General features: G+C 35.3%; 2 protein-coding genes across 2 annotated transcripts in view; one reads left to right on the forward strand and one right to left on the reverse strand.

Moving 5' to 3' along the window:
- Positions 1 to 4,065, forward strand: part of DOCK7 (dedicator of cytokinesis 7) — a 158,788-nt gene extending 154,723 nt beyond the window's left edge. The window contains exons 49-50 of the mRNA XM_052638059.1: positions 1,415 to 1,582; positions 3,937 to 4,065. Of these exons, the coding sequence (XP_052494019.1) occupies positions 1,415 to 1,582; positions 3,937 to 3,979 (211 nt within the window). The 3' untranslated portion in view covers positions 3,980 to 4,065. The remainder of the gene's footprint in view (positions 1 to 1,414; positions 1,583 to 3,936) is intronic.
- Positions 4,066 to 7,265: 3,200 nt separating this feature from the next.
- USP1 (ubiquitin specific peptidase 1) lies at positions 7,266 to 15,756 on the reverse strand. Its single transcript, XM_052637744.1, has 8 exons — positions 15,587 to 15,756; positions 14,511 to 14,631; positions 13,716 to 13,820; positions 13,059 to 13,219; positions 11,045 to 11,727; positions 10,243 to 10,413; positions 9,379 to 9,580; positions 7,266 to 8,046 (listed from the first exon to the last, which is right to left on the reverse strand). The coding sequence occupies exons 1-8, from the start codon at positions 15,754 to 15,756 to the stop codon at positions 7,311 to 7,313; spliced, it is 2,349 nt and encodes a 782-aa protein (XP_052493704.1). The 3' UTR covers positions 7,266 to 7,310.
- Between the last annotated feature and the right edge of the window lie 2,651 nt (positions 15,757 to 18,407).

An 18,407-nucleotide genomic window follows, 5' to 3' on the forward strand; every position in this document is an offset into this window, starting at 1 on the left:
ATTGAATTACAAGTTGTTTCTTATAGCCCCCATTAAGTTTTGATATCCCAACCTTGAAAAGTGAGTTTGAAACTCTTCTCAGGAATAGTTCTTTATTCCTCCTATACTCTAGAATAGTTTTTTATATGTTCAGAATTGTCATGCTACAGTGGGATTATCTATCCTTAGACTGTTAAGTAGAATTTGCCTGTTTGTGTTTTCTCTGTGGGTAAATTTGTGATTTGACTGATTTGATGTATTTAATGGTTTTTGGATTATTCATATTTTTACTTGAGTGTTTTGGTAACTCTAGAAAAATAGAATTTCATATTTACTTACATTAAATTGTACCTAATATCCTCTGTGCCTTTATAAACTTCTGCTATATTTGATGTCTCATTTTTCATTTCTAGAAGAGGATACCTGGCCTTCTCTCATTTATTCTTGCCAGAGTTTAGTCTATTCTTTAAGATTTTTCAAACAACCAACTTCTGCATTTTTTTAAATATAGAGTTATCATACTTTAAAATTTTATTTTCTTCCTTAGAGTTTATTCTTTTCAAATTGCTGGTTAGCTCTTCAGTTTTAGCCTTCTTTCCTTAGTATAAGCATTTAAGGCTATACATTTTCCTCTAAGTATCACTTTAGCTGCATTCTACAAACATTGATATGTATACTTTTTTAAACATACTTTTTCCATTTATCTGCTGGAGTCCAGATAGTTTTTCTTAAATATCTGAATTGAATAAGCAATCTCAATCTATTCAATTTTTGTTTGTTTCATTATAAGTCATGACCTACTCTTTTGTGACCCCATGGACTATATAGCATGCCTGGCTCCTGTGTACCGTGGATTTCCCAGTCAAGAATATTGTAGTGAGTTGCCGTTTCCTTCTCCAGGGAATCTTCCCGACCTAGGTGTTGAACTCACATCTCCTGCATTGGCAGGCGGACTCTTTACCACTGAACCACCAAGGAAGCCCATCTATTAATTTAAGAAACTTCTATTTGAGTACAGGCAAACCACTGTGCCAGATGCCACTGAATAAATGAGTATGGTTATATACCTCAAAGAACTTATAGTCTAGTGGTGATATGTGTGTGGGGGGAAGGGGTATCAGATTTAATATTAAAAAATACATAATTTTCAATTGTGAAAATTGGAAGTGGAAGTTAGATTTTAAAGAAACTCTGTTGAGCCTCGCTTCCCTACCTTAAACCTAATTGCAGGAGAGGATGTTTAACATACAACAGAAAAACTGAATGCCCTCATCATGGTGGCTACATATATATATATATATATATGTATACATATATATATAGCAGTATATATGTATATATACATATATGTGTGTGTATATATATATATATATATAGCAGTAAGCCTTCTAACGATGTCAAAAGAAATCTTTTGATGACACACTGTTTCCCCTAGGTGTGAAGATGCCTTAAGGAAAAATAAGAGCTTAATTGGGCCAGATCAAAAGGAGTATCAAAGGGAACTGGAGAGAAATTATCATCGCCTTAAAGAGGCCCTACAGCCTCTGATAAACAGAAAGATCCCTCAGTTATACAAGGCAGTATTACCTGTTACCTGCCACAGGTATGCATGTTTCTTTCTGTTATTTTGTATCTTCAGAAAAATGAAATCCACTTGAATTATTTAATAGCGAATTTGTTTACCTTGTATTAAATGGCTTCAAATATGATGTCTTCTGAAACCTAACAAGTTTAGTAAGCTATCAGCTATACCTAATGCAGCCTACCAGATAAAAAGTCTGTGATAAAGAGAATAATAAAGTCAAGTTCTCATACTAACCAGGACACCACACGTTTTATCTCCTAAAGCTGTTTCTTTTAATGTCCTGTCAAAGTTTCTGGTATTTCTGTTGAGAGAATTTGCTAGAATATACTGAAGCCAGGTATTCATTTCCATTATCCCTGACAGTAAATAGTATATAATATGTCCTTCTAGATTTGGATCAAAACAGCTAACTGCACTGAGTATCAAGAAAGCTTCACTATTTTCCTTTATTTTCTCAGTGTGACAAAATTAGAAGTGGAAGTAACTTGGAATTTTCTACAACTGATCCTAATTTGAGTAGATAATTTAATCTAATTTTAGACACCTCTGTAAAATACTTGCCTTGAAGAGGTTGTTGTGGAAATTAAATGGCATGTAAAGTTCCAAAGACAGCTCTTAATATTTTTACTTTTAACCCCTGAATTCTGGACAGGGCATGATAACTGCTAAAAGTAAACTGCATTCTTTGCATTTTTAAATCAAAATGTACGTACATCTCTTGAATTATTGTGGCACCAATATCTTACCACCTCCTTTTAAAAAAATTATAACAGTGAAGCTGTTAAATTATACTTATTTGACCAAATATTTGGAAGGCATTTGAAGTTGCGTATATAAACAGCATGTATACTATTGATACATAAGAAAATTAAGCTGGCTATTTGATTATCTGGTAATATTCCCTGTTCTTCAGTGATAGGATGTTTGTGTACTTCCAAACCTTTGAAAATGTATACCAAATGCATGCTGTATGTCATGTCCCCTGCAGGGAACATGTAGACAGACCATGTACAGGAACAGGAGACCAAAAGGCCTGTTTTAGAAAATTCCATGGATGGAGGAGCCTGGTGGGCTACAGTCCATGGAGTCGCAGAGTCGGACATGACTGAGCGACTTCACTTCACTTTATTCTTACAATGATGCAAGACACCCTAGGTGGTTTCCTCTTGAAACTCTTGTTGAGAAGCAACACTAGTCCCCTCCACTTTTGGCTTCCTCTGTAGTCTTTTTGGAATGTCTGACTACTTCTTGCCTCTACCTACCTTCACCAGTCTTATATTCATTGGTCAAAGGTCCTGGGATAGAGTGCTGGGTCCCTGAAATAGTGAGGTGTCCTAATGCTAGTCTCTCTTCCATCAAATTTCTCAAACTCCTTTTAGTGGAAAGACTGTATTGTTTCTGTCTGAAGGAAGCTTCCCTTACACCAGTATCCTGAATTGTGCCTTCTTCTATGATGGTTATTCCTCCAAGCTTTAGTTTTTAGTATTTGCAGGCAGTTTTTTTGAGTTTAGAAAATACTTTTTCTGATTAACTATCTTCCAAGACTGCTATTTCCGCCCCCCCCCCCCAAAAAAAACCCCACCAAAACCAAGTTTGGAGATTGAAAGCTGAATACAATCTCTTTGTATCTGTCCTCTCCTTTCCTAGAGATTGTAAATCTTAAGACATTAACATTAATGTCAGGAAAGATAAGCAAAATTATCTTCCAAATTTACTTAAAAATTTTTTAAAATTATTTTCAAATATTTAAATTTAAAAATTATTTAAAAAGTAATTTTCTAAATTTAAACTCTTCTAAAATTTATTGCAAATTTTAATAGAAAATCCTATTTATAGTAATGTACTAAGGGTTTATGACTTTAAAATAATCTTAGTTTTAGTTTCTATCATTATAATTATCAGTAAATAATCCACATAAACAAAAGCTTCCTTGGGGTCCTCAATTTTAAGTGTATAAAGGACCTAAATGCCCAAAACTTGAGAACCACTGATTTAAGGCTTAGAGTTTATTATTTTAAATAAAATACCTGTTCTGCCTTTTAACCTCAAGTAAATTTCCTGAAATCTCTCCCATTACCCCTTAGTACCTGTTTAATCAGATATCTAATACATTTATTGGACAAATGAATAAATGATCAATGGACCTGGACAGTGACACTTCAAATCTATCGAGAAGTCTACAAGTTAGAATATATAGAGCAGTAGTGTGTAGGATGAGCATGTAACTTGAAAGTGAAGAGCTTTGCTTGCAAAAGTTTTAAAGTTAATAAGCTTTTGGTGGCAAAACTTTGAGATATCTGGCCGAAAGCATATGAACATTTTAGACGATTATATAAAAATTGTTTACTCATATTCTTTCATTTTCTCTCCAGAGATTCCTTCAGTCGAATGAGTCTGCGCAAAATGGATCTCTAATTTAAATGCACTTGTTTTATTCATTTGAAAAAAGCCATGTATTCAACACTGAGTGTGAAAAGAATTTAAGAGCTATTGAAAAAGACTTGGGACTTAATTCTGGAAATTGTAGCATTAATTTACTCATGGAAGAATGCAGTGGCCAAAATAATGTCAAATGGCAATTGGTGAAGTTTGAGAATCGTGGCTGTGGTTTCTAATGTTCCGGTAATATGCTGTCCTTTTTTAAAAAGACATTTTAATAACTCAAAGGTACACTTACATTTACCATTATTTATACCATAGCTAACGTTAAATTTATTTACTTTAAGTTTTTATTTTTTAATTTATATTACCATTTATAGATTTGTTTGGAACCATTTTAAATGTAGTAATGCTTATTTTAAAGGTACTATTAAATATGTGAACGTTTACACTAATTAAAAGACTTAAAAATTTTTTATTGATAAAAGCAGAGAATGAGTTAGAGTTGATTCAAGAAATAGTTGCAAAAATAGCAAAATGAAAATCATAATTGACAGTCACTTTATGGGCCCACATAATAGCTCCAGATTAAATAAATAGGTGGAAATAAGTTGATAACTGGCTTAAGTCTTCAGACTGGTTTCTAAGGTATTTTCCAGACACCCCAAAATGGTATTTAGAACCGCAGAAGTAACTACCTGATAACTTCTCTCTATAAATGATTATATACGAGGATAGCTAATACCCAGTTTGATCTGACTCAACCTTATAGTAATGATAGTATGAGCTGACTCTTACCAACTAAAATGAATGACTCCTGTTTCAAATTAAATAAGCCCATCATCTCATCAGTTTTTACTCTTCTGCAACTAAAATGAATGAGTCCTGTTTCAGATTACATCAGTCATTTCATCAGTTTTTAGTGATCTAAACTGATAAATTAGAAATCTGCTTTAAACTTATTTACATCACCATAAAAATAAGAGTGTTTGATTTTAATCTGTCAGGTGAATAAGAAGTTATATTTTTTGATACTTGTATAGATTTTACAAAGTACATGTATAAAAGGTAAAATTACCTGTCAATTAAAATTGAGAGCTAATTAATTTAAAATTATAACTTTTATGATATGAAAAACTAATTCAGGTTTTTTTCAACATATATTTGGCAAGCTTTTCCAAGGCAGAGTGTATTAAGGATTTCTGAAAGTGTCTGGTTTTTTCTTTGTGCAGTTTTAGGAAAGATCACTTGTAATCTGTCCCTTTGATCTACTGACCACTTACATGAATCACTGAAGAACTGATCAAACACGGTACTTTCATTCTTCTAAGAGCATAGATATGATGGCTAATATTCCCTGCTCCAGCCTATCTTTTTAACAGGCAATATTATCTAAAATTCCTCTTACCTATATCAATTCAAAGACAATCTCAGAAAGGTTTTTCAGGTGAGTTACAGGTGAACCAAAATGGGTCAACTAGGAAGTCAGAAAAGCATAACCTCAAAAATGTATGAGAACAGAGGATCCAGATGGACAATAAAGGCAGAGTCAAGGACAGAAACTCTTTAAAGCAAGCAAAAAAGGTAACTTATTTACATAGTCTCCTTTTAAGGGTGGGGGGAGGGAAGAATATTAAGTAATTCCTAGGTCATTTCTCTTAAGGTTACACGTATATGAGAATTTGGATTGCCATCCATCTCAGTCACTATCAAGAACTTTAAGATTTGTATGACTTAATGATTATGCAATAATCATTGTCTGGCTTGAGTCACAAGAGGCTTCCTCTCAAAACATTGGTATAACTGAACACTTCCTAACTTAGCTTACTGTGTTCTTCAGTTTTTTAAAAGATAAAATTTTTGTGTCAGCAGTCTATACTAGTTCTTAACCATAGCTGTCTCTTGAGTGTTACAGAAGCCCAAGTTCTGTCCTAGAACTATTCCATCGGAGCTCATAAGTAATGTTATTGATGTTTTATTTTTAAAGGTCTATTAGTGACTCCTACTCCCTCAACTGCTTATGGGTGGTGTTCTGAGCTCTTTAAAAGGTCCCATTGATTCTGAATGTAGACAGAGGTGTGAACTGTGACTTTTTATATTGCACCATCTTGTAAAAGAATTTGTAAGACTAACTGCATAGATTATTAGTTGACTGGTACTCTTATTTGTTGAAGTGGGGTATAGCAGTGTTATTCCAAGAATTACATATTCTTTGGATTTTTAATTTCTTAATATCAGGAATGTCCTTTAACAAGTCATAATTGATTTACCAATTTAATGTTTAAAGTGAAAATTTAACCCAGTTTTTCTGTGCCTAAAGCCTTAAGTTCTCCAGTTTTGGATTCCTTAAAGTTATACATCTACTTTAAAGGAAAACTAGGTATGACAATTAAGATGGACCAATAAGCACAATTGCTGTTTGAAAATTTCTTCACCTCCAACTGTCAGAAAGTATTGAGTATTATTAAAGGTAATTATGCATGTTTATTCTCTTCTATGTATATATGTTTATAGTATGTTTGTGTGTATATATACCTACACACATTTTTTTAAAGAGAATCCAGCTATATATATGGTAAAAAATATGCAAGTAAAAAATTCTTCAAGCATTTGTATACATTGTTGTTAAGCAGTTTACATTTTATTGTCCTGGTTTTTAAAAAAGTTAAATTTAAGGTCACACCTCTAAGTTTGATGTACTGTATACAGATCGTGCAGAGTATGACTATGAAGGAATACAAATTAGTCCATGCCCCAAAAGATTTACTAGGATACAGAATCAGTTTCATAAATACACATAAAATCCAGGTGAAGATAGAAGAGGACTGACTCTATAGGTTTTCTGAGATATTTTTCAAAGTGATTCAGGGCACGAAATGTACACTGTTGTGAATACATACATATTCCAGAGTTTGTGCCTGTAATATAGCCCATCTAAGGTTTGGTTTATGATTTACAAAACTGTATGTACTGAAATGAGATTCTGCTTCTTAGCTGAAAAAGCACAAGACCTATAAACATCGTGTAGATAATTACTCCAAAATATGGAGATACAAATACAAGCACTTTATTTTAAAAAGCAAACACAAAAGATAGATGTAAATTCAAAAGTGTTTAAATGCTTCCATTTTGAATAATTCAATTAAGAACCTATACAAGTTTGTTCCCAGAAGCTAATGTATCACTAGTCTCTACTAAGGAAAATGAATTCTAAAAATTAACATGGTTTTTAATAATTCAAATTTCAGTATTTATATAAAAACCTAGAGACCAATAATATCCAATAGCTTCAAAAGATAAGTGATGTAATCAATTTACCAGTTTATCCATGTCTATTTAATATATACACAAGGGAAATACAATCACTCTATAATTTCTTATAAAATAGCAAGTAAGGAGTAGATGTAGGAGATGTAGAAGGGGAAAGAGAATTCAAAAAGTCCTTCTCTTCAGTAACTTTCACTTCAGAATCATCAAAAAGTAACCATTTCCCCTCATACTCCTTTAAGCTTTGCACTACATATGAAATTTTGTTCTCAAAACCACTAATGTTAATGCCTGTTTGGTCACTGGATTCCTTGTTACTATCAGATTCATGGGTCCCATTAGTATTGTTAGTCTCAGAATTTCTATTTTCAGGAAGTGCTGTACTGGCAACTTTATCAGGATTAGAGGCTTTGTTGTATAACTCATAATCTGCCTTGCTCTTTTGTCCTCCAAGAAGTCCAACAGCTTCTACATTTTTTTTGTTCAAAACTTTACTTGGCTGGTTATTTCCACTGACTCTAATAGACACTTCTTCATTGTCATAATTTTCAACCACACCCCTTACTTCCTCCTCATTCAATGGTTCTGGCTTACCTATTTCACACATTTGGTCGATCACAAAATTTTCCTTATCTAGTTCTAAACTGTTAAGGTCAGTGACTTTAACAGAAGCAGTATAGTGCCCACTACTAATTGTAATGCCACTATGCATCACAACTGCAAATAATCCATAGCTGTCGTTGGTTGGCTTTGTGCTCCATTCTTCTAGTGACAATTTAAGAGGTGTCAGTAAAGGAGTGTTGATCTTGGAAAGTCCACCACCATAACAGTCAAACCTTTGGAAGGAAAAAAAAAGGTTTTCTGGGATTCCACTTTATATATTCAGTTTTATACCCAATGTGAAACCAAATAAAAAGGCTGAACAAACCCTTAATATTTATTGCTCATAAAATGAAAACACCACCCAAATTTTGTATGACATTTACACAAATACTGAAATCAGTACTAATATAGGTGCTTCTGTGTAGGACATATGGCACTTCCCCCTTTTATTTTCCTAATTTTGTCCAGTAAGAAAATGACATTTAAAAAAACCACTGATCTTCAAATCTCTTTTCCTGTAAATCTAATAAATCATTTTAGTGTGAAGTCTGTCTCTACAACCAAGATTTGGGGAAAAGAAAAAGCTATACTGTAGCAAAGAAAAAGTCCACTGAAAGAAAGGACTATGTCATCTTCTGGCAAAATAAAATGTGTGGAGAGCTCCTGGGAAGTTCTCATGGTAATTTCAAACAGTTCATTAATATAGAAAGGACTAAAGGCTATAATGACATTATATCTACATGTCAGAAAAGTCTATCTAAAATTAACTGGAATTTTGATGTTTATTACTTTTAAATCTTTCAAATACTTAAATGTTCAACTATAGAAAAATCTCTTCATACTTGTTTTATTTCCTGGCTTACTTACCTTAAAACTAAAACAATTTTGCTTGTTTCTCTACCCTCAAAAAAAATGCTGATGTATAAACTAAATTTGTTCCTTGCTTTAGTCCCATTAAAAAGGAATGAAAATGAACAAATCATGTGTAGCCGGCTGCTGACCGCAGGAAGAGATGAAAGAGGTGTTAAGGACAATCCCTATGAGTGGTGAAGCTGAGTAAGGTCTATATTCCAATGATGTTTGTTTTTTTGTCATCAGAATTGTGTCTAAGCAGCAACCCTCTGATTGGTTATGTATTAGTTAATTCATTACCTACTAATAATTATTAATACAACCTCTGTGTACTTGTAAAATCCATATAAGAGGTTTCCCAAGGTGGCACTACTGGTAAAGAACCCACCTGCCAACGTAGGAGATGTGGGTTTGATCCCTGGTTTGGGAAGATCCCTTGGAGGGCATGGCAACCCACTACAGTATTCTTGCCTGGAAAATACCATGAACAGAGGAGCCTGGCGGGCTGCAGTCCATGGGGTTTGCAAAGAGTCGAACATGACTAAAGCAAACTTAGCACACTTAGCACACACACACATGTATAAGACATATTTCATGTTATTTATTGAATAAAATGATTTTGATAGTCTAAGAAATATTAGCAAGAGTTAAAATGATTTTTTTCCTTTATAGTAAATATCATAGTATTTTGAAGAAAACTTTAGAATACTCACTCCAAGCCACTAGCAGCAAAGCACTTCAAATGAATAGTTATAACTTCAGGCATTTTGTCAAACAAAAGACTTCGTTCCGCTTCAGTATAATGATGGCAGTTTTCACAGAAATATTTATCTTCTCCTACAATCCTTTCCACTGAAGCAAATTGTGAAATTGCCCATCTCAGGGTCTTCATTTCTGTTTTTGGCTCTGGAGAAACTACACAAGAGAGTCCTGTCACTCACAAGTAAAAAATCTCTGAAAAGCTAAGCTATAACTTTTTATATTCAAAATTAGCATGCATTTTTAACTGACTAATCCTTCCTAAATAATAACTGAAGAGATTTCTTTTTAGTTTCAGAAACTAGTAACTTTCTTCAACAGAGCATATACCTCTAAATATTTCATATCTGGTAAAAAAAAATCAAGACAGCAAAATCAAGATAAGCCTACTCTGACTCCATGTGAGACAGATTTTAGTTTATATTTAAGTCGATTTACAATATCTAAACAGGTAAACCAGTCTCAATCATTTCCCATAACATTACTTTTTTTTTTGTGGTTTACACAAGATAGAACATTAGGTTCAAATACGTTGTCAACAAAAATATCCTCAGCAGCTCAGATATTTGGGTAGCCAAAAATTAACTTATTAAAGCATTTCATTTTCTCATTATAACATACTCTATACATCAAAATAAAGATGCCACAATTTTCAAATATAGTTAACTATTAACAAATCAAGTTATAAAAGAGAATGATTTTATTACACTAAAGACAGATTTTTCCCTCAATAATTATATAAGCTACTTATTAGACTGTTTTGTTGAGGAAAAACTGAAATTATCCCATGATCCGTGCAAGACTCAGATTTCGCTTACTTTCAGAATTCTCCTCTGCTTTGGAAAGCTCATCTTCTTGCACTGGTACACTGATGTCTTGAAAATCTTCTCTTCTTTCTGTTAAACTTTCACATTCTAAGCAACGAGTCCGTAATACCAGCTGACCTTGAAATAATTTCTCCACTAGCTCAAAACCAATTTGCTCTGCACCTAAAACAAAAAAAAGGAAAACACAAATCTATACAGATGAATTTTTCAGTACAGCCCAGATAACCATTATTCCATTTAAAGTAGACCATGAATAACAGGCTGATTTTCACATTTCAGCTTGCTTATTAGCATTAAGAGGTGACAATCATGTAATACAAACTCACTGTAAAGAAAATTTTGAATATATGAATTACTGTTACCTCAATGAAGAGTTTCAACACAACTGTGTCCTTAAAACTCCCTTCCCAAAGATATCCCAAAGTGTGTCAGTTCTACAAATTTTCCCTGAGATCTGTGTGAACCTAAGTAGAAATCCAGTTCAGGTATGATGTAACTAACTTAGTAAATGCAATTTCTTTCATGAGTTTACATCAAATACTGCATATATAAAGGGATAAAATATTCCCTTGTCATTAAGATGTATTAAACCCCCCTAATTTATAAACATAAATTACTATTACCTTAAGACACACACACAAAATACACATAAGTGCAGTGCTTAAAAAGCTAGTTCACATTGTGTTAAACTTCTCTTAAAACTTATACCAGATGTATATGCCTCTAAGAAAATTCCAATTCTGCAGCTGTTAATCTTCCTACCTATCAATGTTCAAGAATAAATTATACTGACCTTTGTTTATGGGCTTAACTTCATTAATGGGCATATCATTATTCTCTGGAGACTCAAGTTCACAATCATTAGTTGTATTATCATTTTCATACTTCCCCAAGTCCTCTTCAAGATCATATTCATTTTCTTTACAGTGTCCTTTGGATCCTTGGTTTGTTGCTATTTTACCCATACTACAGAACTTGGAAAGAATGCTGGGTTGCTTAGCTGCAGACTTTAACCAATTTATTTTAACTTTTGATTTCCTTTGGGAGGGTCTTGCATTCTCATTTTCAGAAATGTGCTTGGGGATTATCTTAGGAGGAATCTCTAATGTATCACCTGCAGCTTTTCTTTTTGATCTGGTTTGTCTCTGGTTTTCTTCCAAAGATTGGTGTTCCTTGGAGATTTTAACTTTTTTTTTCATGTTACCAAATTCAGCATCACTTTTTCTCTTCCCATTTCCTTTTGGGAGTTTTTCTTTATAGTCTTCAGAATGCTTCATATTGTCCATCTCCATGCTATTATTATCACTCATTTCCTCTTTCTGATATTCTTCTTCTACCTTAGTAGGTAAGTCTTCCACATTTTTTACTTCTTCTTTTTTTAGGAGTTGGCATGTTTCTTGAATGTTTCCCAAAATACACTGTAATACTTCCTGTGCATCATGCTGTAGATATCCTTCATACATAGGGTTCAGTTCCCTATAAACAAAAATTTTCATTTCATCTATTCTAGTTTCGAAGATACAATACCAAAACAAAAAACCACCTTGCCATTACAGAACTGTTGAAGTCCAGAAAACATTTATTCAGCTACTAATCTGAAACTCCTTACCTAAACTTTTAACTGAAAAACAAATTTAATCTCATTTTCATCATCACAAATACTTTCATCTCCTAAATACTGTTAATAATAGCTAATATGTACACAATGTTTACTATGCACATTTTATTCAAAATGGTTTATATATGGATAGATAGATATATTATGGCCTTGCAGCACAGCTTGTGTGATCTTAATTCCCTGACTAGTGATCAAATCTGTGCCCTCAGCAGTGGAAGTGCAGTCTTAACCACTGGACTGCCGGGAAAGTCTCAAACTTTTCATTTTGGAGGAGGTGGTGCATGGGCAAGCTGCAATGCTTGTGGGATCTTCATTCCCTGACCAGGGATTAAACCCAGGTCCCTGGGAATGAAAGCATGGAGTCTTAACCACTGGACCACCAGGGAATTCCTTCTAAATGCTTTTTATATTATATGTGTAATCCTCACAATAACCCTATGAGGTAACTATTATATCACCACTATTTACAGATAACTTCTCCAGGTCAGTCACAGAGATGCAGAAGTCAGGCTTCAACCTACTCGTGGCCACCAGGCTACACTGCCTTTTAACAAATGTGTGGCGATATGTTACATCTAGGTCTATTCCTAAATGATGAAATAATTTTTAAAGACTTAGAACCCTGTAATATTTTGGATAAAGCCTTTTTATATATAGGATAAAGTTTCATTTTTTAGGACAATACTACAAAGAAATCTAATTCAGTTAATAGTTTTCTTCTGAGTACACACAACAAAAATAGAAGGCTTGGAATTTGTTGTTCTTGTGTATAACATATTTTGGATATAGACCAAAGGATTTCTATCTGAAATCCTTGGGACCAAGTGTATTTGGTAATTCAGAAATTTTCAGATTAAAAAAACCCGGCACATAAGTAAAATACGTATCACTGACAAAATAGGGATGGTATTCCCTAATTATACACATTACTACTTCTACAGAAATGTATGAATATTCACATTATGGGTAAATATGAGTATAAACTCACACAAATTCAGATTTAATGAATTTACTACCAATCTTAGGAAAAATTTCCAGTCTTTTGAGCCTCCGGGATATCAGGACTATAGACCTGTAGTTTCTGTTTTCCTTGCCATTTATTCCTCCCGTTGTTCACATATCACTCTCCTCCAAACAGAGTAGTAAGTAGCTAAATTGGAATCCTAAAATCATATAATAGGCTATATACCTGAGTGTGTTAAGTAGTCGCCTTGGCTGAGTAGCAAGTTCATCAGTGTATTTCTCTGGATTTAATAGAAAACTAGCCTGAAGCTGTTCAACTGAAATGATCAAGGACTGTAAGCTGCATATTAGTTCATAACTTGCCAAAGAATCTTCTTTGCAGTTTCCCTGTCAAGAAACACAAATATTTTTATTTATGAACAAATTAAGTAACTTACCCCTTTTTCTCACTAGACAATACTAGCTTTTCTAACTCTAATTTCATAAGACTAATTTTATGGAAGTATACAAAATAAACTTCAAAAAAAAATTAAGCATATTTTTGGCTACTTTGCATTATGTGGGTGATAATGGTTTTTTAATTATGTAAGTCAAAGGTTTCTTCAAATTTACATAAATAGTAAAAATGAGTCAATACAATAGGGTAAAAGGGCACAATATATTGTTATGGTGGTATGTGTAAAAGTGTTTACTGATAATCAATAAAGGGGATATAATTAAGCAAACTGCCAACCTCCCAAGAATGAAAAATAATTGCCAATAAGAAATTTAATTTTCAAGTGTAAATTTAAGAGAAATAATATCGGTCATTCTCCCAAATCCTCTGTGTATTTATTACTTTTTCATTTCTAAGCAAGTGAGTTTTGTTAATTTTATATTTTACCTTATCTTTTTGATTGGCTTCATCTTTTAGGGCTTCTTTCTTCCTTGAAATAATATTAAATAAGTGCTTCACTCCAGATTTAAAACCAGGACAAAAATATAATACCTATAAAATGAGACTGTTTTGAGTATTTACAAAGACAATATACCTAAAAAAATCATTAAAATGCTATCATGCTTTTTGAAGAGCATGTTCAAATAAGTATTACTTAAAATTTTGAGATTTAGGTGTGTGTCAAAAACTGTTCTTTCATCATAGTAGCCTGCTATCTTTCCTCTGTAGCAAAGCACTGAACCTGAATTGTATAACATGAAACATAGTTTCAAGGAGTAAAACATGTATCAGTTCAGTTGCTCAACCATGTCCAACTCTTAGCGACCCCATGGACTGTAGCACCCCAGGCTTCCCTGTCCATCACCAATTCCTAGAGCTTATTCAAACTCATGTCCATTGAGTCAGTGATGCTATCCAACCATTTCATCCTCTGTCGTCCCCTTCTCATATCACACAGAATCAACTGGACAGAAAACTAAAAGTTTGGTATCTTCAATTTAACCAACATCTACTCAACTTTGCTATCCCAATGTTAATGTATCATTTTCTCTTACCTCAAAGGAAATTTATAACATACAATTTAGAATCATGATTATTTTACTCCATTATGTTTCATTTACAATCAATGGCAAAGACACTAGGGACAATTGAAATCCTCCAGTAACCTAGATTCTCAGGAAACACTGTTACATTATTCTTTGCATACTAAAATTTTATGATATAGCACAACTGTCAACTTACCTGAAGTATACTATTAAGATAACAAGTATTGCCGAGGTTATTCAGTCCCACAAACGGTAGCAAGTTCTCTCTCTTCTCACAGTTTATAGGCGAGGACTGTGCCGCAGGAACAACTTGATCACTATTAAGTACAGAGAAGAGAAATGGATAACGAAGTAAAATCTTAAAGTGGAAATACTACTTCCCTAGACTTAGTCTTTTCCCAAAAGTTGTGGATAAGTACATGGATTTTATTCAGATGGCATTTCAACAGAATTAATCTTTACAGGTGTAAAAACTGCTGTACATCCAGAATAAAAGTATTACAAGCACTTTAACAATATTACAGCCAACAAGCTTCAAACAATTCCACTAAAGGACTGCTAATCCCACTTTACAAAGTAGAAAACTGCAGAAGTGGTACTATGATTTGTTCAGCCAACATGACATTTTAATCAAGTAGTTTAACTCTGAACAGAATCCTGCGACTATGATGATATTTGGGAGAGGCTGCACTAAGTCAGATTCTGTTAATAAAACATTAAGAGGAAACCAAGTCTATGAAGATACTTACTTATACAGCTGTCCCCCACTTAAAAATGAATTGTTGAAGTTTATAATTCTTTAACCTCATTTTAACAAACAGTCTTCACAGCATTTTTATTTATTTTACAGCTGCTGGCTATTATTCTTAATACCTTAAGGTGTTTATAGGCATGAAGCCGGTAAACAAGAGGTTTACACATAATCTCCTAAACTGATTATTGGTAAATACCAATACTAGGAAATGCACTACAATCAGGTTTAAATTGAAAAATAATTTTAATCAACAAATACTTCTCTAAGTTAGTCTAACTGGACAAACACAATTTCAGTGAGTTATAATATTAACTGTGATGTGATCTCTGTGGGGAACCAGCAGTTTTATCTAGTTTCTACTATACACTGCTAGACTTGCCTCACTAATGTGTGTTTTTTTATGTCCCTCTATGGACTATCAGGTCAGAATGATTGTAGAAATCAAACCAAGTTCCCTGCTTTTTTACTGATACAGAATTTTTTAAAGTACAGAAAAATGCTAAAAATAATATACATACATTTCAGACCCTTTATATTCAGAAGTCTTTTCTTCATTTTCTTGAGAATCTGTGAAATCCAAGGCTCTCTTGGTTTCCTTTTTCTGAAAAAACTTCAAGGAAAGTCTGTTTTTTTTGGATGGACTACCTCTTGAAAGCCCATTACTTTCACTAGGTATGACACCAGGCATTTTCTCCTCAAATCCCAAGCAGTTGACAGGAATTAACTTATACAGGGATCTTGTAATCACCAGTCATACCTGTTAATCAGAGAAAAGGTTATTAGTTTTCAGTTACCAACTGTAGGCAATAAAATCATTTCTGAAAAATTTACCAAGGAATGGTACTAATTAGAACTTTGTATTGGAAAATCTAATGCCCACCAATAAGAGGCAGTCAATGTTTACTGCTTAAATGAACAAGCTGCCATTTGTCCTTAACTCTCAAACAACAAAAAGTCATGATACTGAACTTTTATTAGCCTGCTATTAGATTTAAGGGGAGCATCACAAAATACTCCACTTTAGTAAGAGATGTGTGGTAAAGTATTATCATTAAAGGGTGAAAAACTTTATCATCTATTAGTTCATCCAGAAAACACTGAGCTTTTTTACCAAGGTGGGAAAAAGGATGAATGGGAAATCAAAGGAGTGCTAGAAGTGACTTGAGTTCTTCTTCCAAAATCTCTTCTAGTTATATGAAATAATCTACTTAAAGTATAATCTACATACAAGAAAAGGCCTACACCTAGTGTTTACACCTAAAAACTTGTGTAATAAACTATTCAAAGTTGAGACAATGGTGTAAAAAACTGCTATATTTTGTGTATATCAAATTCTTATGCACTAGGAACCAAAATATACTGACTTTACAAACTTTTTCTAACTATAGAATTAAAATACTGCTTTAAGTAGGAAAAAAGAAAAGCTTCCCTTGTGCAAACTTTCTTCCCTGTTTTATAATAAAACTTGGATTTTAAAAAAAAGGTTGTATTTGTGGTAGTCATTTTACACTTCAGTCCTGTTTTTCATTAGGAAGATATTAGGAATAATTATCTATTACCAGAGAATCAGTTAAGAGTCCAAAAGCTCAGCAATGACTTTCAAACATAGGTAAAGGATGAACTAAACTCACACCCTTAAGCATTTCACTTGGCTGCCTGTGAGGTGGGAATTCACAGCAATAAACTCAGCAGTGAAACATGCCCCTTTTTTTGAGACATCTCAGGAATACCTAGAAAGCAAACCAATTTCCACACTCCAACTCAATTTATTCGTATGAAATGCTATCACTAATGGTAAACTAGCCTGCAGTGTCAGGGATCCCTAAGCATAACTTGTGATTCTTGTAAAAGGTTGTTCTTAGGAGCCAATTCTAATAAACGATGGAAACTGCATTCTCTGAGAGAGTAATCGGACTTAACAACAAAAAACGACCCAGCAGCTAAAATAACTATCAATCCTAATCAATAAACCAATCCTCAGGGCTCCTCAAAGCAATGATTAAACAGCCCTACCTAGACTGTCACAGTTTACCAGGTGCCGTATCTTAAGCTATACCACTTCTTGCTCCTGGCTGTCCTATCACTGGGAGTTACGTCAAAAATGTTTCTCTAAATCAAGTTTCGCAGAAAACACAATATATCGAACATTAAATGTTCTTGGCCAAATGACAGTGTGAACACGAAGTCCCTTAGTTTCAGGTTCTTTCCTCTAATATGGCACAACTCAATTCTTAACTTTTCACGAAAAATGTAAAACTAGGATAACATCCTCGACAAAGGTTTAAGACACGTGGCGTTCTAAAAACTTGTAGAACATCTAAAAGTTAAACTGCGCGGTAAAATTTAGCAATCACCGACACAGAACAACGTGAGTGCAAACATTTCTTGTCCTCACCCCCGCATACTGTAGGAACGGAAAAGAAACTGAGGCGATGACGGTCGGTGTTGCTGTCCGTGCCCGTCAGAGGCGGCGGGCACCGGGCGGGAGGCGTCTGAGAGCAAAACCATAACGCCCGGCCCCTCGCCCGCGGAGTTGGCCTATTTACGCCCGGCCCGCACCTGCCGGAGTCCCCAGCGCCGGCTGGAAGGGGCACGGCCCGTTGAGTGGAGGGCTCGGCTGGCAGCTGGGCGGGGACGCGGCAACCCAAGGAGCCGGGGGTCCTCCCCGCGGCCCCCTTGGGCGACGGTCGAACTTGACGCGGCGCCCGGGAACCGGCCCCTCCTCCACGGGCCCTCCTTACCTGGTCATGGCCCAGAGCGAGGTCCGCGGCGGTGACGCCGGCGAGTCCAACCCCGCTGAGTGCGGGTGCGACAGGTGAGCCCCTGCCCCGGGCCCCCGACCCTCAGAAAAGCTGACCCGATCGCCCTCCCCGGGGGAAGTGACCATTCGCTCTCAAGAGCGGGAACCCGGGCTGCAGCTCGGTCCTGCCTGGCGCGGGCACCAACTACATCCCCGGAGCGGCGCCCTCCCGCGCCCGCCCCCGCCCCGGGACGGCAAGGAGCGCCAGAAGCGGCTCCGCTAGCCGGGCGCCCGAACCGCTAGGGTCTTCCTCACTCCACCACCGACGGGAACTTGGCGCGTTTTCCTCTGTCTCAGGACCCCCGTGTTTTAGCCTCCGCCCGCGCCAGCGCCGCGATTGGAGGCGGCGTCCTTCGAAAGTGCCGGTTCTAGTCTCCACGCTGCAGAGACGCGAAAGGCCAGAGCCGCCTCGCGACCGCCACTCGCCCCTCTGGCACGCCCGGACTCCTGAACCAGCTGGAACGGTAGTTGCCCCAAGATCGTAACGGGTTCTGCAGTTTCAAACAGCGCAGGCAGCGTCACGGGCAGCTCGCGCGGGT

Source organism: Budorcas taxicolor, chromosome 3, assembly GCF_023091745.1.
Source record: "Budorcas taxicolor isolate Tak-1 chromosome 3, Takin1.1, whole genome shotgun sequence".
NCBI classification, from domain to species: domain Eukaryota; kingdom Metazoa; phylum Chordata; class Mammalia; order Artiodactyla; family Bovidae; genus Budorcas; species Budorcas taxicolor.